The sequence below is a fragment of the Podarcis raffonei genome, chromosome 9 (assembly GCF_027172205.1).
Source record: "Podarcis raffonei isolate rPodRaf1 chromosome 9, rPodRaf1.pri, whole genome shotgun sequence".
Taxonomy (NCBI): Eukaryota; Metazoa; Chordata; class Lepidosauria; order Squamata; family Lacertidae; genus Podarcis; species Podarcis raffonei.
This window is the reverse complement of record NC_070610.1, coordinates 20,547,179-20,569,287: the sequence shown is the minus strand read 5'-3', so window position 1 is coordinate 20,569,287 and position 22,109 is coordinate 20,547,179. Positions and strand designations below refer to the sequence as shown.

The following is a 22,109-nucleotide window of genomic DNA, read 5'->3' as shown; positions in this document are numbered from 1 at the left end:
ATTATAAGAGAACAAGGAAGCCATTCGTGGTGAGGTCTGGCACCTCTTTTTTGAGAAAAACAACACTGGGGAAAACAATTCGTTTCACCGGAAGCAAGGTGGTATAACTGAGCTAACATTTAGCTAAAAGTTCTAAATGCAATTTGTGGGCCCATGCACAGTGAACCTGTGAATGCCGGGGGCAACCCAGGGACAGAGTACCATATTTTTTGCTCCATAAGATGCACTTTTTTCCTCCTAAAAAGTAAGAGGAAATGTCTGTGTGTCTTATGAAGCGAATGCTGCGTGGAGGAGGAACAGATGGGAGCCATGGCTCCCATACTTCCCTCCTCTGTGGCTCACTTTAAAGCAGCAAAGCAAGAGAGGAGCTGCTTACACGGGTGTAAAGCAAGCACAGCAGGAGCCGTCTAATCCCTCCACCCCTGTGCTTGGCTGGGATGGCAGGCGCACGCACTCCCCACCCCCTTGGACGAAGCTTGCATGGGCGACGTCCCATGTCCCCACAGGCGATGTGCACCACGCAAGACCCTCCCTGCGCCACTGGTCTTGCCGGGACAGTAGTGCCTTTCTTTGCAGAAGTGTGAAATTTGAAGGGTGGCTGTGGTTTGGTCCTTGTGTTGTGTACAAAGGTGTGAATTAGGTAGGTTTGACTTTAAATGGGAATTGAATCAGATTTCTCCCTCATTCCTCCCTTATATGAAAGCCCCCAGAGCTCTCAGCAATGAACAAAAAGGAAGAAAGTCCCACTTCTTTTGGCTTTATTAAAATAATTGTGTAGGGCCAAACCATACAGTCCTTAGATCTAAGGGACTCAATGTGGGAAGCTTATATACCGTATTTTTTGCACCATAACACTCACTTTTTTCCTCCTAGAAAGTAAGGGGAAATGTCTGTGCGTGTTATGGAGGAAATGCCTATGGGTGGCATGCCTACGGATTTTCCTCCTCTAAAAACTACGTGCGTGTTATGGTCGGGTGCGTGTTATAGAGCGAAAAATACGGTACTTCAATTGCCTGCCCCCTTACTAGGGTAAGGTCTCTCTTCATTTGTTAATGACAGTGGTGATGGTTCTTAATGCCACTGTTGACTGCTGTTCACTTTACATGGTTGAAATATTATTCTGATATACCAGTAGTTTATTAAATAGTTTAGTACAACATTTGATTCAGAATATTTATTTTATTGTCTTCCTTCTTTAAAAACTAGGCGCATCTTATGGTCGGGTGCGTCTTATAGAGCAGAAAATATGATAATAAAGAAACAATAAAGCCAGTTCTTGGGATTTAATTGGCCACAACTTTATTGAGTGCAGTTTTAATATGGTCTTGGCTTAGGTGCATATTCTGTATTAACCAGTCCAATCTGTTGGCTGATTATTCCATCAGGGCTGATCCTGGATTAAGGACCACCCCATGACACACATCAAATGGAGGAGTCCCTCCAGATTGTCATTTTGTAGAGGGTCTGAGGCCTGTCAACCCACATCTAGATATATGGACAGAGGCTGTTAGGATATTCCATTCCACCTTAAGTACAGGCATGACTGTTGTATGTCACATGCCTGTTTACACTCCAGCACAGCTTGCTGGGAACTTCCATTTATGTATAGCTATTGCTTATGCTGCTTGCTTGGACACGAAGGAGAGAAGACATGTTTTCATCTTATCCTGATGTATGCTGAATAAACTGATTGTAAATATGCTCATCACAGCCTCTCCCTGCCACTTCTGTTGTGCAGCGTTATTTACTCTGCTGAGCATGCGTGCTCAGCTTCTGAAAGCTTCGGAAACTAGAGTCGCAGTTTCATGCTGATCCAAGGACTGGAAATCGCCGGCACACTGGCCGGTGGGCTGGGGCTACCTGGGGGCCTGCCAATTGCCCTTGATTCCTTGGCTGCATCCCAACAGAGGCATCCCCACCAGACCCCTTTACTAGGGGGTCTATTTCAAAAAGTGAAAATCCGGACTCAATGCAGTTCAGTGCCTGTCAACCCATTGCTATGAGGCAGGCAAATGCCCCAGACAGGTCCAATTAGTCTGCAAACAAATTCTTCCCTGGCCCCAACTACGGTGACCAAAACATGCCCTCCCACTCGCCCTCGGGTGTAGCATCCCAACATCATAAAGGGAGGGAGGGTAGGAAATCCAATGCCAACCTCCACTGCTGTGTGCCAGCACTGTCAAAATTTATGAGCAATTGGTGGACCTGACTGAAGCCAGGTTAGAGCCTGGTCTAGAACCAGGGTGCCACCACTCCCTGCCTACCAGCTCAAATTTGAAATTGGGAGGGAGAGTCCTAACCACCCCAGCAGCCAATGGAGGAGCTGATTTCATCTGTTGGCTGTGCAGAAAGCCAATGGATGCTCCCAAACCTTTGGAGGCTGGGCTGGGCTGGGCTGCAATTGTCTTTTCCAGTTGATGCTGGTAAGCAGTCCTTTCCTATGAAAATGGAGAAATGGAAGAAACAACGGGGTGGGGGTGGAAAGTAACACCCCCCCCCCCATTTCTGAAAATACGTTTTCTTCTGCTTTTGGGGGGGGAGCCCAAATGCCCCACCATCCAGCCTATAAATGGGGAATGGGCATATTCAGTTCAGCCCTACTTTGAGTTACAAATGTGAAAGTAGAGGTCCCATACTAAATATTTTACATGGATGTGGAGGAGGGGGCAGAGGAGTGACAGATCAGCTCATGAAGGATATAGGAAATCATTTGCAAAATGGTGTATTTGGGGTGAAGTTTGAAACCCACTGACATGTCCTTGGTGAACATCTTACGTTTGTGTAAAGCACAAATAGGAAAACCTATTTTCCAACCAATATTTATTTTGAGAAAGTGACATTTTGACTTTGCTCTGATGTTTGTTGCTGGTAGTGGTTAGACCTGCACATAGCATGTGAGACGTGGATCATTCTTGAGGTTTTGGATATATACACAGCAGAATCCTTCAAGTTTTTCTTGAATCGGGAAAAGTGCAGGACATTGCCAGTTGTATCTTGCAGAATAAATCATTTCCATATTAAATTATGTCTCTGCAAGTTTGAGCAGCTCATAGATTTAATTTAAGAATAATAATTTTCCAGAGCCTAGAATCTGTAGATTGTGCATTTTATTTCCATAGCCTCACAGCTTTTACCTGTTAAATTATTTGGATCCTGAAGTACTTTCAAGAGGAAATATAAGCCCAGATAATTTCGCCTGCTGCAATCCACTCCTTAAATCTTTTTAAAGCTGTTAAGTGGGTGATTCACCTGAGAGGAGAACATACCATGCTAAAGTGATTGGCTGCCCTAGGCATGCAGAAAGGGAATACAAATGAAATCTTCATGTGGTTGTCATGACTTGTTCCACTTAAAGGGGTTTCACAAGCTTTGTGCTGCTGCTTCCATACTTCATAAATGTAGGCAATTTGAAATGAAAGCCTATACACTGCACTGTCTGCAGCATTTTAATCATAAATTGTTATAGCTGTAGAGAGTGTGGACAGCGGTTTTTCAAGGATGCAGCTTTTGTTATCTCCCAACACCCTGAAGTATATGTGAGACTGTAGAACTTGTGGTTGTGCTATCAGCCCAAATATTAACCAGTTGTTCTAGTATAGCATTAATCCAGATTAATCTGTTTTATTCCTTTGCTGGTTGGCAAAGCATTTTTTTAAAAACTACCCACCCAACAGAGATTCAATCCTTATTGGCCCCCCTACACCTGCTGTTTGCATTCTAAAGAAACATTTACATAAAGGGTGTTGTCACATCTAGTTTGCCCCCTATCCCTTTGAATTTGAGCAAAATAACTAGTTGAAATCCGTTCAGATAAATCCAGCGATGCTCCAGACATTTGGGACCCCCTCTCTGGGTCTAGACATTGTTCTGGAGATGTCAGATTCAGGACTCTGGTAGTGAAAACCTTTCTCTTTGTTTTCATTGTTAGTTTGTCAGAACAGCAGTTGAGTCTTCTCTCCACTGTGTTTTAGTAATATCTCTGTGCATAGCTGGAGGGTGGTGGGTATGGTTGCTGCTGCCAATTGAGCAATGGCATTACACACATCCAATCAGTTCTGATCTGGTAATATAAAACTTCTTGACTGTGTCCAGTTTGAGCAAGTAATTACTTGGGAAGGGATATGTCTCAGTGGTGCAGCACATACTTCGCTTGTGAAGGTCCTGGGTTCACTGGGAGAGACCCATTCCCCATCTGAAATTATAGAGGACTTCTTTCAGACTGTGTAGACCAGGAGTGGGGAACCTATGGCCCTCCAGATGCTGCTGAACTAAAACCCACGTCAGCACCAGCTAGCATAGCAAGTGGTCAGGGATTATGGGAATTGTGGCCCAGAGACATCTTGTTCCCCACCCTTGGTATGGACAATACTGAGCTACATGGACCAGTGGTCTGTCTGACATAGTATAAGGCAACTTACATTCCCAGGTACAGCTTTCAGATAGCACATTACTGCCGACTGGCTTAATTTGCTATCTGCTCAGCTCAATACCTGCCTGGTTGGTATCTACTTGCCTGCAAACTACGGTTTCTGTTGGGCCATGCCAATTCCTTGCTGATCCAAAGAGATTAGCGGGAGGCACCAACACAAATGGCAAAGTTGAAATAACAACTCTAGTGCCAAACTCTCAACCTAGTTGTTATGCCTGCAGCTGAACTACCTTCCTCTTCCTCCCACTTTAGCAGAACTCACTGTTATCTGGAAGTTCCTTTCACACTTCTTATCGTTGCACAAACCCTCAGAAGGAGATTAAAGTCTATTCTTTTTCTGCTCCATTTGTACGTTCTAATAGTTTGCAAAAAAAAACACAAACCTATCTTAATTAACTTCTGTTTGCTAATTACATTGACGAACCTGCAATGAAAGTAAACTCTGGTTTCATCTACTAATTTGGCTCATTTGGAGTTGAATTGCTAAGTACATAGTTTAGGAAACCTGATGGAAGAGGTGAGCATATAATATTTTTTTGGGGGGGGGGACAAAGAAACCGATCATAGCAAAGGAGAGCAGCTTAAGTAATACAGGCCAACAGTGGTACAGAGGGAGATCGGGACCCCCAAATGAGTGGTGGTTTGAGTTGTGTTGATTACTTGCATGTGTAGATGCTGTTTTCACATGTCCTGTTCAGTGTGTGAAAAGCACATTTTCATCCAAGCTATAACATGCTATCTTTCTTGCCTGAATCTTGCTCAGCAACGTAATTGTAGGAAAGCCTTTCCTAGCTCCCAGATTCCAGATAATGTTTATAAATCAGTCCTTTCATTAAATGCCAGTGTAAAAATGCTTTGCCTATATAAAAATAACCAGCACTTGCTATTTTAAAAATGGTCTGGAGATTACAATGCTCTCAGTTGACAATTTATTGGATAGTAAATTAAACAGGAGAAAGTTAGACCTTGATATTGAATCTCGATGTGAAATAGGGTTTCAGTAGATTATTTTCTTTAGCTATCTGGATGACATGATAAGGGAACAGAACAAGCCCACAACAAATCCAGAGCTATCTGATATTTCTTCAAGTTTATCTCCACTATCTAGCATTTAACCTGCTTTGTTTATCTTCCAAACACAACTGATTTGATTAATAGATATGATTTTTCTAACCTTATAAAAACTTATTGAGAAGACAAGAAAAAGAAAGCTGTGAAACTGAAAATCCATTAATACTGGATGATAAATTAAGCAAGTATTTCAAAAGAAATAAGAAAAATACATTTTGAACTAGATAAATTGTCTAGGACTGTAATCCTATACACATTAGCCTGGACGTAAGTACCGTTGAGTAAACGTTTATAGGGTTACAATATAAATAAGTATACATAATACCCAGAGACTGAAGACCTAAAAGGAATTTGCTTCACTTATGGTGGCGTGTTGGACATGCTCACAGTAAACTCTTGAAATTCATTGTTTTCAGGAACTTAAATATATTGATTTCAACGAGTTTACACTGGGTATGACATAGTTGGACATCACCCTTAATATCCAAGTAATCTAAAAACTGAGCACTTACCCTAGTGCTCAAAATCTACCGTAACTCATAATGACTTCATTGAAATAAAACTGTCATAGAAGTAGCATGACTAATTTTGAATTCCTCTCGTCAAGTGAATGCAAAGAGCCTAGAGGATATAAGGAAGTCAGTGAACGGAGCCTGCAGGACCATCCCAAAATAAATATTAGGCTACATAATATACCATACTAATTAATTTCTATTTTCACAAAGATGAAACGGAGACTTCTTAAAGAACAGATGTCACAGTCCAGCACAAGGTAAAGAACGCTTAAGCCCATTGGGACCAAAGGTCTTAAGTACACCTAATTCTCTGCTGCATTGTGGAAAGGCACCTCACACTCTTAGCCGGGGGTGGGGGGAGAGAGACACCCTTTTCTTTTTCATTAGATTAATGAGCATATAATGTATTCAAATAAGCTCTGTTTATTTTAATGTGCTTCCAAATTCCAGTTAGAAACAATGGATTCATTCAGGCAACGTCAAGTTGAAATCAAAGATAATCTGTACCCCTGCAGTTTAATGAAAAATGCATTAACACCAATCAAATGACGGAGAGATAGAAACTGGAAATATGACTCTCATGTGTTGTTCTTTGGTAGTGGGAGGGTTCCCCCCCCCAAGCTAAGTGCTATAAACAACAAAGTGGTTCTTTGAGGATGTATTTTGATACCTCAGCCATTAAGTCATTTATTACTGCATACTTTTTGCCAGTCCAGCAATCGCTGGGGCTAACGAACTTCAAAAAGTCCATAAGGGGCATGGGAAAAAAATAACTACTTAGGAAAAATATCCCTAGCAGCTGCTTTGGTTGCCATCAAGTCCCTGGGCAATGTTCATATTCTCAGCCCAAATGATTGCTTTGGGCACGGACGCTCCCAAACAGTCATGGCTCTGCAGCTGGAAAGATGGACAAGCCAAAAAGCCCCTTCCATCTGCCAAGCTGCAGGAGGGCAAGCTGTTTGACAAACTATTAAATAAATCAACTGCAGAGGGGAGGAAGAGGAGAACATACAATGCACTTGAAATCCTAGGATGGAGTTCACCATGACTTCACACATTCCTATTTGCAAGTTAATGAACTGATGGAAACAGCCTAGAAGCCTTTCCTCTGGGAAGAAGGCTCCATGTTGGAGAGTCAAGAGTAACGTCTAGCCATTATTCAACATTTTGTTGAACTTAACTTACTTTGTTTACTCAGAAGGGAGATAGGAGGCTTACTTCCATTAAGCATGCTTGAGGAAAGGTGAAATGGTCAATTTCAGCTTTTCATTTTTACAAAATTAAATTCAGTTCTCCACGTTTCCAAGTCAGTCTTTTAAAAAAAAGTCCCCATGAAAATTCACCAGCATTTTAGCTCAATTTCTCCTAAAATGCACATTTCCCTCTAAAATACACATTTTTGCAAAGCAGTGTCCCCTAATTGAATGTATTCTTGAATAATCATGAATTTGTATGCAGACTTTGTCCTAGAATGTACACTTTTGAAACACTTTACTTGGCTGGAGAATTCCATTGCAAAATTCAGAGAAGTGCAAAATTCAAAGAACTGTTTTGGGCCACACATTAGTTTGAAAAGTGCAAATTAGGGAGGTTCACCTTTAGTTGTGAACTGAATCAAATTTCTACCCCATCCCTAAGAATACCAAGCCAAGCCTATACATGCCTACACAGATACAAACCCCATTGGTTTCAACAGGACTTAACAGGTAAGCACATATAGGATTGTAACCTAAATTATTTCTTCACACACACACACAAAAACACAAACAGTTTTACAATTTTGAATACTCATTTAAACATTAAAATATCAATGACTTCCCTTCCTCTCTTTCCATTGTTAATTTTGCATACCATAAATCCCTTCATATTTTACATAAACTAAACCATTCAATATTCCACTATTACATCCATCAAAACTTATTTATGCTGTTGAATTTATCTTAATGCTGCCAGTGTTTTCAAGTGTATACAATTACCCCCCCATATATTCAATAAACATTTTCCAATCTTCTCTAAACGTATGTTCTTGTTCTCTTATTCTATATGTTAAGTCTCAAAGCTGTGCATATTCCATCAGCTTAAGTTGCCACTTTTCTTTCTTTGGGACCTCACTCATTTTCCATTTTGGGGCTAACAAAACACAGACTGCAGTAGTGGCATACATAAATAACAATAACATCTGAAAATAATAATAATAATAATAATAATAATAATAATAATAATAATAATAATAGTAAAATAAATAAATAAATAAAATACCCCACCCAAGTTGCTGGGCCTCCCCAGCCACTCTGGGCAGCTTTAAACAGGATATTAAAAACATGATAAAACATCAAACATTAAAAACTTCCCTAAACAGGGCTGCTTTCTGCTGTCTTCTAAAAGTCAGATAGTTCTTTATTTCCTTGACACCTGATGGGAGGGCATTCCACAGGGCGGGCACCACTACCGAGAAGGCCTTCTGGTGGTTCCCTGTAACCTCACTTCTCGCAGTTAGGGAACCACCAGAAGGCCCTCGGAGCTGGTCCTCAAGACTCTGGTGTGTTTTTTTTAATGATTTTTAATGATTTTTTCAGTCATTATGAATTATACCCTTTTACAGGTCCATAATTATTTCTTCATTAGTCCTCAGTAGCACGACAGAACGAAAATCAGGAGCAATGCTTTGCTCTTTTTTCAGTTTAGAAAAATGGAAAGTGTCCATAGAAAGGGCCAGATGGCATTAAATTGTTTTAAATCACCAACCAAATATGTCCTTCACTTGGACTAAACTATTTTCCAAAAGCAGTTAAAAGTCATGGGGTTGGAAGAACTGCTTCAGAATCCAACCCTCTGCAACAAGATGTTTCAGACATAACACATGCAATAATTCAGCCCTCGTGTCTAAATTGCAGTGTGTGAGACACTCTTTAAATGCCTTCAGTTGTTGAGCTATAGAAGGTTCTTTTTTTTATGTGACAAGTTAAACAAATTATATCGAAGAAAATTTTGGTGTGGTGTTTTTACCACCATGGAGGAAGAGATTTTAATTGTTTCAGCAGGTATAGATACGGAGTAGGTAAGAGAAGACCCCAGAAAACAATCTCAGTTGCCAAATAAAGAAAGAGAACTATTAGGAAAACTATGGCACCAAGCAAAAGCAGCAAATGGACAGGGAAAAATCAACTTTTTATGTTATCATGGGGACAGTTTATTAACTTTGCAGAAATCAACACACACATAGCAAAGTAGTTAAATAAGTTTGAAGCTTCTCATCTCTCCTGATATTACAAAAATAAACCAAATGAAGTAGCTAGATTTGAATTTTAGTGACTATTTTTATGTGAAGTTTTTCCTATTCTTTCCTGTAGAAGTTGTAAAAGATTGGTTTGACTTGATGATCTGATTTTCTTTTCTCCTGTAAAAGAATTGCCATTGTACCTGATTTTAGAAGAGAAATAAAACAAATAGGTTTTTTAAAAAAGTATTACCAAATTAAAAAGAAGCTATGAAGTAGCCTGATTAGTAGGAGAATATCTGAACTTAACTGATAACATTTAAAATTTATCCAGGCATTTGTATATAGCTAACAGATGTTAGCGAGGACAGGTGGTCTTCTGTGCTCTTTATAATACACCAGATTTCTATCCATTCTGAGGATTAATGCTAAAATAACAAACCACTGATGAGACTGCAGTAAATAACAAAGTTGATAGATTACATTGCAGGCTTAAAAACAGCCACTAATTTCCTTACCTGTACTTTGTTAAAACTGTTTCCATGCACTCATTTCTGAAAGCTTTTATGAAGTTGATATTTTATTTCCTTTAAAAGATTATTATAAGTGTGTGTGTGTGTGTGTGTGTCCATGACCTAGAAAATATTTTTATTTGCTAAGCTGTCATAGCAACTGCACACTGTTCTGTGCCTCATTCAGTGGGAAAGCAGTTGGGGAGAGATTACTAATGCTGGCATCCGTCTGTCTTGAGAGACAATGGCCATCACGTGTGCTATCCAGGGGGTAAAGTCAAACTGCTGGAGAGTTACAGCGCCTGCTGTGGCAGTAGAGACCAGTACAGGAGAGACATGTTTTATTGCAGCTGGGGCAGGTGAAGGTGCCTGGTTTTGCTGTTACAGTTACACCATGGTGTTTCTTCTCTCTGTGCTCCTCCCAGCAGTTTAGATTACTAAATGCTCATTAGCAAGAATGTTTATTCATTTGAGTCCTGGACTGAACCTTCCCCAAGGAGATCTTTCAGCCACATTTGAGAAGTGGGAAATTACTTCATTATGTTTGCATTTGGCTGCCTTGTGGAAGGTAGCAAAATAGCACTATTGCTCTGTCTACCAATGTGGAGTCACACAAAGTGGGTTCTTGGGGACTAGTGCCATCCTCCCTTCTGAAACATACACCACCAGTTATCAGTTGATGACCATTGAAAGGGGGCGCTGCTTGCGCCCCCACCACTGCTAAGCCCCTTCCCTGTGTCTTTTAGACTTAACTCATTTCCTGCCTGGTGCCAAAATAGTCCCGCCTCATTTTTGCTAGCTGTCAGCAGGGTGCTTAAAATGTTTGTGCGTATTGGGAGGTGAGAGATTTAACAAGCCTAATTGATTTACCAAGAGCTCCATATCAATCAGCTCCATGCAGATTCAAGGGTAGTCATAAGCCTGAACAGAACTTCGCCATATCGATAAGTTCTGATCAGGCTTATGACTACACTCTCATCAGCATGCAGTCCTTTCCCCCCAAGTTCTCCCCACATTCCCCCAATTTCTGTGGCAGCTGTTTGACTCTAGAAACAGACAGGGCCATTTAACAAGCATCACAGTTGCTTCTCTGGTTGAAGCGGAGAGAAAGTGCATGGCTGCCTCTTCCTATGACTTGAGCAATCTCAAAGCTGTGACAAAAAGCGAGGTCCTACACATGGTTCTGCTATTTTTTTTAATCACAGAATTATAGCGTTGAAAGGGACCATGTGGGTCCTCTAGTCCAACCCCCTGCAATGCAGGAATCTCAAATAAGCATCCATGACAGATGGCCATCCGACCTCTGCTTAAAAACCTCCGATGTGCATCTGTGTATATCATGGGATTTTTGACTGCATGGACTTTATGTGTGGTCCAGTTCACATAGACACACCAAGCTGAATGAATCCTTCCTGCACTGGTGTTATCTGGTGTTGTTACAATTGCAACGTAAAATATCTCAGAGGTGTTATGGGTCCAGTCATGTATACTGTGGTACCTCGGGTTACATATGCTTCAGGTTACACACTCCGCTAACCCGGAAATAGTGCTTCAGGTTAAGAACTTTGCTTCAGGATAAGAACAGAAATCGAGCTCCGGCGGTGCGGCAGCAGCGGGAGGCCCCATTAGCTAAAGTGGTGCTTCAGGTTAAGAACAGTTTCAGGTTAAGTACAGACCTCTGGAACGAATTAAGTACTTAACCTGAGGTACCACTGTATCTTACATATCGACCAAGAGAGAGCCAAGGAATGGATGCATTCAAGCTTAAATGACAAACAATAACAAAAGCCAGTATACTGTACTTTTGCTGTGATTACTTATTACCTCATAATAGTGATGTCAGTGCTATCAGCTCAGCTCAGTCACCTCTCCTCCTTTTCATGAAGTAGAGAGATGTGTGTCTTTACTACACATTCCTAATATGGAGACTTGTTTCATTGCATTGAGTGATTCCACTATGTGGAACCATTGACTCAGTAATATTTTTAATCTATTCTAAAACTACCTTATCATTTAAATAGATGGATTAAAGCTTTTTAAAGCAGCTGTTCATGATAGCCTCAACAATTGCCTTGTATTTTGACATTTCCAGAGATTCGGAGTATAGACAACTTTGTTGTCCACTTGTCATCTTTCTCTAACTTATACCGTGTCCGTCAATTCAGTCAGAGAAACTTGCCTCCTGCACTCTAAACAGTCTTTCTACTGAACGTGATAGGCCTGTTCTCATTTTTCCACCATCTTTGAGTGGTTGCCCTTTGGCTGCTGTCAAAAGATGAACAGTCGTCTGCAAAGCATCAGAAGCAGCTATGTATTTTAGATCTCCAAATACAACCAGAGGCTGGATTGAATGCTGTATCATAACCAGTCACTTCCCTAATGTTTCTCATAACTAATTTCTATTATGGTGTAGTGCTAGGACAGTTCCAGAAATCATTAAAGCAAATTAGCTACAATTTTGTCCAGCTCCAGATTATCCTATATCCCAGTCGAAGACACAATCAGTAATGGGTTTTCCTGAGATTTGTACTGCGTGTTATCCATGTAGCCATCATCAGAACCAAGCACTGTTTGCACAGCAATGCATGCTTGCTGAGGAATAGCCACACATGTTCTGAATCTAGAGAATCCAACTTTCATCCAGTGCCTGTAGCTATCTCTTAAACAGCAAGTTGATCTGCAGCAATTAAACAGGTAATAATGTATAGCTCCATGTCATTAAAAAAAATTGCCCGCTCTTTTCAATATACCAAACCTATCTTAAAGGCACAGGGGCAAACCAGGCTAATTTATTTGTGGCTGCCTGGCGGCTCTTTCTGTTAGGTAGGGGTAGAGAAAATGGTTTAACCTGTCCTCCCTAAATGTGATCTTTCCCACAAAATAAGGTATATGGTTTCTAAATTGAACACCTTTGCAATTTGAACATAAATAAAAGATAAAAGAAAAAGTGTAGACATCTCTACAATTTATTTATTATGTTTAAAATGATATGCTGCATTTCTAAAAAATGAAACGAAAAAACTACTTTGATCACAAAAGCAAAATGAGATCTACTAACAATATAAGTTAGAGCTAACCCAAAACTGCTTATATTAGAATTTTTGAATGATTTTGAGAGGAGGTGGGGCAGAGAAGGTGATAATTACTTTTTTTGTATTTTCTAGGGGTAGAGTAAACATTTTGGGGGAAATATTCACAGGCACCCACATGGCCTCCATTCAGCTTGCTACCACTGGTCTTTTTTCTTGCCCAAATGCCTCTGAGCAGTGTTTCAGCCACTGCAAAAGCAGCTGTGTAAAGTGGAAGCAGATTCCAACTCAAACCTAGTAGCAGCATAAGAAAGAATGCAGGAAGCCCAAGCCTCTCTGAAAGCCTGGCAAAAAGGCCACCATGTTCGCCATTCACCTGGCTGTGTCATAATTTCTTATGCTTCCAGCTGGGTCAACTGGAGGTAGCCTCCCCAAACGATCTTTATTCAGCCCACGTACTGCTGTTTTGAATAGTATACCCTCCCATGCAACCAGAATGCCAGGTTTTCAGACATCAGCAGCCAATGCCACACCCCTTTTCATACTCAGGATCCCTTAATGACCATTCTCTTAGCAGTAGCATTGCCTTTAGTGTCAGAAATATACCAGAAAATAGTGGCTTTGGTTGCTGATACACACCCAAATTGCAGCTTTTCAAGTGGGCATATAAACGCAATGGCACCAAATGCTTGGCACCGAACGATGAGTCACTTTGTAGGCCTGTGTCTCTGATGCTGAATGCAGTTATGTAAGGGAGCCATTTCAGAATTTTAAAAACCTTGGAATAGCTCAGAAATCAAATTCTGCGTCTTCAATTTCATGTGATTCTAGCTCAGGGGCAGCCAACCTGGCGACCTTCAGAAGTTGTTGGACTACAGTTCCTTATAATCCCTAAGCATTAGCCATCTTGGCGACAGCTGATGAGTGTTGCAGTCAGGGCCGGCCCACCTATGAGGCAAGTTGAGGCAACCACCTCAGGCGGCAAGATCCACAAGGACATCCGATCCCAATGCAGATCTTTATTCCCCGCCTTGTTCCTGATGTAGATCTTCACTAACCCCCTCTTCCCTGGAGGGGAGGGGAGGCACCATTTTGTGGCCTGCCTCAGGTGCTAAAATGTCTTGGGCCAGACCTGGTTGTAGTCCAACAGAATTTGAATGGTATTCCATGGTTATAGCTGATATCAGCAAGACTGTGCTGTTTTGACTAGACCTCACCAGCATACTTGTGTGTCAGTCGTTATAGCTTGACTCTGCTATATTTTTCCCTCTCATTTCCTTATCTTATACATGTTTCCCAGGATAGCCCTCTGGTCTTACAGTCTGACAGGAATGTAACAGTGAATGCAAGAAACCACATGGGACAGTTAACGGGACAGCTGACTGTAGGTAAGTCTTATTCTCTAATGAAGCTTTTGTGTATCATGTTAACATTGCAGACACCATTTCTTTTAAATATAGTGTATAGGAGGAAGGATGCAGGAAAGGATTATCCAAGTTCAGTGCACTCTAAATGTCCTTAGCTGCAATTTTAGCAGAATTTAGCTCTGCAATGGTAATTCGATAAAAAAGATAATCTATCCCAACAAATAATTGATCGGATAAAATGAGGATTAACCCTATTAGAAAATCTTATTGCACTTCAACCTTTTCACAGGCAGATTAATCTAGAATTCTTCTAGCCTTTTAGTAAAGTGAGTTATAATTTTCATCCAACAGCAATGGTACAAAATGTGTGGGAATTATTTGCTAATATCAGAGGATTTTCTTTTATGATTATGAAGACAAAACTCACTGCCTCTTCAAGAAAGAGGGAAAACATTCTGAACACAGTCTCAGTAAGATACTGGGGAGGATAGGAAACCTTTGGACTGTATTTCCGCATATAGTGGGAATGTTGTTCAGAAATATAAGCATTTACTTTTAGACATCATGTGTTGTATTGCAGAGGGTGCATTGGAATGTATGTAAATATATGTGGGTGTGTAATAGCAGGATTTCCAAATCAGAAAGCTTGTTTCCCTCTCCAATTTTATTAATTATATCCAAAATAATTAGCACAGCACTGGAGATGAGAGCCACAGTGTCACTCTAACAGTGGTTCTGTCACTTTTGGGATATATTAGTGGCTGAAGACGACAAATCATCAAGTGATCAGATATCAGGTGATGCTTGTGCCTATGTCAATATGCCTCATTATCCTCTGTTGGTTTGGAGTGCTCTTTGTTCTTCTTCATTTACAGTTACATTTTATAATGCTGAGTTAGTATGGTACTTGAACAGGTCTCCCCCCTCCCCCCCAAAAAAAGAAAAAAAGAAAAAAGAGATACAGATTTTTTTTTAGTAAGAAGAATCTTTCAATTCTGCAGAAAAACACATAGAAAACCTTTACTACATATTTAAATAATGACGTCTCTTGTGAGCATATGCCATGCAGTATGTTAGGTTTTTATTAATGTTCAGGGAGAATTTCTATGGTTCAGAATGATTTCTATCATAAATCATCCTCTGATGTCGGGGTACTGTTCTTCTTTACAATTCTGTCGTCCCCAGTTGTCCCAATTCAGTTGCTATCATTGCAGTGGCTTTATTGTAATGCCATCTCGAATATTTTTTAGTGGTCACTTTACATATTAAAAGGATTGCAATATTTAGTTGATTAATCTGTTAGATTAATCAACTAAAATCTCCTAGGAGGCAATACATTTCTGTGGGTTTCAAATAATGTCAACTATTTTAATACAAGTACTTGTAAAAAAACTTCAAGTGGTAGGTATAAACTTAGAAGCCAAGTGCAACATTCGTGTTCATCACCTTAAAAGCAAAGACAGTGCCCTTTCCCCCCTGTTCTTCAGAATTATTATTTTGTTCATATGGAAACACCTGCAGATTTAATGGATGAGTTAACTGATTGAAACTTATATCAACTAGCATTTCTAAAGCAGCAAATTTAATTGATACCAAAAGATCCGTCACTAGACTGATGGTTTTTGACTGGTGAGTTTTGAAAATTACAACAAATAATCATGTTCTATAAGCGATTTCCTAAATCCAAAAACCTTAGCCAGTTAATGAGCAGAAAAGACACTGTCCACTTTTGAAAGGCTACGCAAGTAAACATCTTAGTTTCTCTGATCGTCTCTGTTAGCTTTTGACTCCTGCTGCCAGACATAAGAGGTCCAGGGGAGGGTGTTTATAAACCTCTTTTCCTTCAGATCTTCCCATGGCCACTCAAGAAAATGGCTTAAGACCCTACCTTGAAAAAATGCCAGTATACTATAGGACTGTAGCAAGACCTTAATCCTACTCTCTTGATTATCCTTTTCTTTTCCAATGAGGGTTTTTTTTATTGAGCGGGTGTGTCTCTCACTGTTCATTATCTTGTTTTCTGCAAAAGCCTTTTTGAGTACATATAATATACATTTAAGATTAAGGGGGAAAGGCCTTCTCGGATAGGAGGTCTGGAGCCTGCTACCTCTCTCTTTTTTAGAAATGAATTGCTGAGCTTTCCCCCCTTCATCTGATGAAGGAATTGTTGTTTCGTTCATATAGTTATTCTACCTGAGGCATGGCAGTGTAATATGCAAAGACACAGCATCTGTGATGATTGCCCTAAACGGTTGTGTCAAAGGCAGCCAGGCATGGTGGCAGATACAAATGGATGCAAATTAAGCCAGCATCTTTCCTACCCATTTTGCACTCGCTGCTTCTGGTAAATACATTATTTAAACATTTAGCTCTAGCGGTATTTAAAGTTAGGTTTCTTCTGACACTCCGTTGAATGCAATATAGGGAAGCAATCTGAAACTCAGATTGAAGGAATGGCAATTTGTTGAGTTTTACCCTGTAAGTGTGACTAAATAGGTGCGAGAGCACCGTCCAGTCGGCTTGACAATACAGTGTCTGCACTTAATCCTCTAAATAGTTCAGATGCTTTAAAGCAACACATGTTCTCTTGTTAGTCATTACTGCAAACACCTGTGAACTATTTAATTAGCCATCGCAGTTGGTGCAGATTGTCGGAGGAGTCTACTGATTAAAATGTATCATAGTTACGTTCCATTTCACTTCTCTTGCTTTCTAATCCTGGTGAAATCTCTGCAGGGTCAGTTTACTTTTCAATAGCATCAAGCCCTCAAAGTTACCTCAGTCATCAGTGCAATCTGGCTGTGGGGAGGTATGTAGGCATCTGTAAAGGTAAAGGGACCCCTGACCATTAGGTCCAGTCGTGGCCGACTCTGGGGTTGCGGCGCTCATCTCGCTTTATTGGCCGAGGGAGCCAGCGTACAGCTTCCGGGTCATGTGGCCAGCATGACTAAGCCACTTCTGGTGAACCAGAGCAGCGCATGGAAACGCTGTTTACCTTCCCGCTGGAGCGGTACCTATTTATCTACTTGCCCTTTGATGTGCTTTTGAACTGCTAGGTTGGCAGGAGCGGGGACTGAGCAACAGGAGCTCACCCCATTGTGGGGATTCAAACAGCCGACCTTCTGATTGGCAAGTCCTAAGCTCTGTGGTTTAACCCACAGTGCCACCCGCGTCCCTTATGCAGGCATCTGTAAACACCCTCTAAAACTCGGTACAATCGGATTGCAGTTACAAAGGCTCATGGGATTTCTTGCTGGTTTTGCACCATTTTTGCAGTTTTCCTGCTCTTTGGGGGGCTGGACAGTTGTTGTTTTGCGCTTTTCACACTATTTTTCAGTTTAAATCAATTTATTTAATTTCCCCCCAGCGCCACACATATACACAGTTGTGCACGAGTTGAACGAAGCTAAGTGAGGAGATGCCTGCACATAGTAACACCTGCCATTTCCACAGCACGTTGGGAATGTTCAGAGCACTTTGTATAGCGCATGTACTAAGTCACAAGAGGCCTGCACCAAAACAGTGCAGTGAGACATACTCTTGTTCAGTATGCGAGCCAGCCAGTCATGTATTCTGTATGGATGCCCCATTCCATTCTCTCCCCACCCTATTTTCTGTTGTCCTGCCCCACCTCCCACCAGTCAACTTACTGTGCCCACTGAACATTTTCAGTCCTCACTGGGCTGGGTTTTTGGGGAAGGAGGTGTGTTCTTAATATATTTTTGTTCCCCCATGACTCCCACATGGATGATGCTGTTTGCGATACATAAGGATCCACATTCAGAGAATAACTTCACTAATAGCATAGCAGATCTTTTCTATATCTGGTGCTTTATATAATCCGTGGCTCTGTAGCTATCATCAATGAATATAGATGAACTATTCTTTTCTTCTGTATAACATTTCGCTGCTAAATAAAGATAACAAAAATTGGAAGGAAAAAAATCCATAAGGACATTTTTGCAAAAATCCCTAGCTGATTTCAAAAGGCCTTTCTGGTCTAGCCTTCTTTCTCCAGTAGTAGCTAGGTGCATCTAGGAAGCTCACAAGCAGAGTTGTTGTTGTTGTTGTTGTTATTTTTATTATTATTATTATTATTATTATTATTATTATTATTATTAAACTGTTCGCTTCTAGAAACTGATTTACTGAAGTAAATCTGAATATGGGAGATTCCATTTTGCTATCCATGCAAAAAGCCGTTGATACACTGCAACCCTAGACTCACCTCCCTGGGAGTAACTCCCATTGAACTCAGTAGAACTTCTAAGTGGACATGTGTGAGATTGTGCTATCATCCTCCTTGAGTTTGCCTCATTCTCTTGGAAAGCCATCTAAGGTTGTGGCCCTTACTACATCTATCAGGAGTTAATTCTGTTTCTTATAAGTTCATTGTATGAAATAAGTGCAATCGTATGAATGATGGACAGTAGATTTCAGCCAATCATAAGGAAAGCAACTTGATGGTAAGAGCAGTTTGACAGTGTGTGTAGAGAGAGGCTGCGTAAATGTTGATACAAGACTGGGGTCAGATGGGCATTGGTGCTGGTTGACTGTCATCATAAGGTAAGACATAAAAACATAATAAGAGCCCTGCTGGATCAGACCAATAGTCTAGTAATTAGTCCAGTGGCCAACCAGATGCTTATGGGGACCCCACAAGTTAGCCATGAGCTTACCCAGCAATTGGTATCAGAGAGATCTGATAGTAGTACACAGCCATCATTATGGGTAGCCACACCAGACCAAGTTGTGGTTCACAGTTCTGTGTTCTGCAGCTTAAGATAAGGTACCCAAGAGGTTGGCGATTGGAAGTAAGCTTTTAGAATTTAGAAACCGATGTTTTGTCAAACGTGGATGTGGTAGATGGATGTAGTATCAACAGAAGCAACAGAACCTGGAGAAGATTGGGGCTGAAAGACCAAGGTGAAAAAAGTGTAGATACATGGAGGCTAAGTTGTAAGTGGACGCATTGTGTGAGACTCCCAAAGGCTACTGTTTACATGGCACAGAACAGAAATTAAAGCTAGTGCCTTCACTTAAAACTTTCGTGCTTTTTGGTGCTTGTATGACTTAACTCTTCCCTTAAGTTAAAGTTTTTTTTAATCTTAGAATTACATTTTAATTCTTAAATGTAGACCACCATGAGCACTGGAAAATGTGGAATCAAATTAGTTTCAATAGATAAAAACAGAAAAGCAGAAAAGCAGAAAAAGAATTTAAAATGTATGGGACTAAATATTTGATTACTATTCTCATACCCTGTTCTTTCTTCACTCATTTCAGGGTGGGGTGATGTGTTGTTTTGAGGAACAGGCTGCCTGTTATGTAAATGGCGCAATGTGAATCGATGGCTTTGGGTATTTTTCTTCTTCTTAATAACAGCAAAGCTCTGCCTGCTATTACTGTCTAGTACGAGTTGTCCTGATGTTATCACCGTGAAAATGCAGGTGTAGCTTCTCTCTGCGCTTGTTCCTTTGGCTGGGCTATGTTGAATCCGGGGTGGGGTGTGGGTGTGTGTGTGTGTGGAGGGAGGAACACCCAGGTGCATAATGTGGAAAAGGATATGTGATGTTTGCGTGGATGTTAGCAATAAACGCATTGAGAAGTATGTTAAGAAGCCTTCATTTTGTGTAATGAAAGCCTGGCTTTAGTTTATAGGTCTGTTATAAAAGTCACAATAATGCAGAGATTAGTTCCAGTGACTGAGCGGAATGGGCACAGAGGACTGGCTTAGCATAACAATGCCGGCAAGGCATTGATCATTTGGTGGCGGTGGCGTTGTGCTCAGAATGAAGTGGGGAAGGGAGAATCCTAATGCTGTGCATGCTTTTCCTTTTACATTATTCAGTTGGCCCACCAAAATTAAAAGACCTATCTCACAGCAGACTATGACATTCAGTAAGAGGTACTTAAAGTGATGTTCAGAACATCCTGTTTCTGGACACTCCAGAAGACATACATCTACAGGTGAGATCTATCAGAAAGAAGGGAGTGGTAAAGAAAACCTAAAGCTTTCCTATATATTGTGATCACTCTGGCATGTATCCTGCACCAATTACATTGAAATTTCACAACCTCGTCCGAGCCGCATTAGCATTGTTTTACAGCACTGCTGCTCCTTGCTTCACTAACTCATATATATTGTTTAACATAGCTGATACTTTTATAGGGGAACCTGCACTTCGTGCATTAGGAGAAGGGAGTTGCTGATCAATTAGGATATAGGAAAACCACCTCGAAAGCATAGGGAGGGGGGTTCAATCCTGGTTGAGTTTGAGAACAATAAAAAGGTAAAGGTAAAGGTACCCCTGCCCGTACGGGCCAGTCTTGACAGACTCTGGGGTTGTGCGCCCATCTCACTCAAGAGGCCGGGGGCCAGCGCTGTCCGGAGACACTTCCGGGTCACATGGCCAGCGTGACGAAGCTGCATCTGGTGAGCCAGCGCAGCACACGGAAACACCGTTTACCTTCCCTATTTATCTACTTGCACCCGGGGGTGCTTTCGAACTGCTAGGTTGGCAGGCGCTGGGACCGAGCCGCGGGAGCGCACCCCGCCACGGGGATTCGAACTGCCGACCTTTCGATCGGCAAGCCCTAGGCGCTGAGGCTTTTACCCACAGCGCCACCCGCGTGGACAATTAAATAATTGGCACCTGCTTTATTATTGGAGTCCTCTTAAGCACGGATAGTAAGCCACTGCCAGAAAAAGGTTTAATGAGGATAAGTACTTATTTTTCTAACTTCTGAGACCCCCTCCAAACGAGAAAACAAATATTATTCAGGTAGTACTGAATCTGTTTGGGGTGATTTAATACACCTCTTCCAAAGACCTTCCATTTAAATGGCTTGTTTCATATATATTAACTGCTAATGCTTAGCTACCAGGACAGATGCTATGTGACTGTCATGACATTCAGAAAGCTGCTGTCGGGCGTTAAGTACAGTTAAATTATTTCCAGCATCTGGCTCTATAACAAGTCTCCGACAGGATATTAAATTTTTATTTTTGCTCTCTCTCCGCCCCTTCTGACATTCAGACATCTCATTAATTTTGGCAAAACTATATATCCTGCGTGCAGACTGGAGAAAGCCGTTAAAGAGGGCAAGTACATTTAGTGCCATGTTATAACTTAACATTATATCTGGAGAACATGTTGTCATTCCCACATGCCTCTGACTTAACCTTTAAACTGTCACTGGCAAACAGCTCTGTCGGATGTTATGATGGTAGCAAATGGATATGGATCGCTGTAAAAGGATTGCATTTATTCAATCTGTCCGTGCATCTTTCTAGTTAGGGGATGGGAGGAATTTGCGACCATCCGGAAGTAGCTGCACTAAAACTGTCGTCATCCTTGAGCAATGTCCGTGCTCGCTGGAGATCATGGGAGTTGTGTTGGAGTCCAACACCATTGGGAGCACACCATATTGGCTACCCTTCACTATCTAGCTTTCCTTCCACAAAATTACAGGGCTTCCATATTTGTTTCTCTGTGTGGTGAACCACTCCACACCATTTATTTACCGTATTTTTTTAAAAAATAGAATCCACTTCCTCAAAAGAAATTATTCTGGAGACATTGATCTCACACCTTGTTTTGTTTTCCCTACTTTAGTCTAAAATATTCTACTTCTTTTTCTTTTTACTGCAGTCAACATGTATCTAAATGCAAAGTCAGTTGTATAGCTCAGTTCATCCACCAGTAGCTATGGATGAGCTTGGTGCAAAACTCAGTCTCTACAATGTGAATTGTGTTTTATTTTAAGCAGCTACTAATATAAAGCAACTGGCGATGTTGATCTATGTTGGTTTCTGTTTCTATAACTCAGAACAGTTGTGCTGCATCGCTGAGTTTCTTTAAGAAAGTAGCTCTGAGAGATTCAGTTCTTCCCTCGGTTTGTATATAAAGCATGGGTAGGCAAACTAAGGCCCAGGGGCCGGATCAGGCCCAATCGCCTTCTCAAT

General features: G+C 41.0%; 1 protein-coding gene across 1 annotated transcript in view; it reads left to right on the top strand.

The window, feature by feature from the left end:
- SGCZ (sarcoglycan zeta) overlaps positions 1 to 22,109 on the top strand; it is a 551,579-nt gene that overhangs the window by 466,037 nt on the left and 63,433 nt on the right. Inside the window, exon 4 of the mRNA XM_053402397.1 lies at positions 14,074 to 14,161. Coding sequence (XP_053258372.1) covers positions 14,074 to 14,161 — 88 coding nt within the window. The remainder of the gene's footprint in view (positions 1 to 14,073; positions 14,162 to 22,109) is intronic.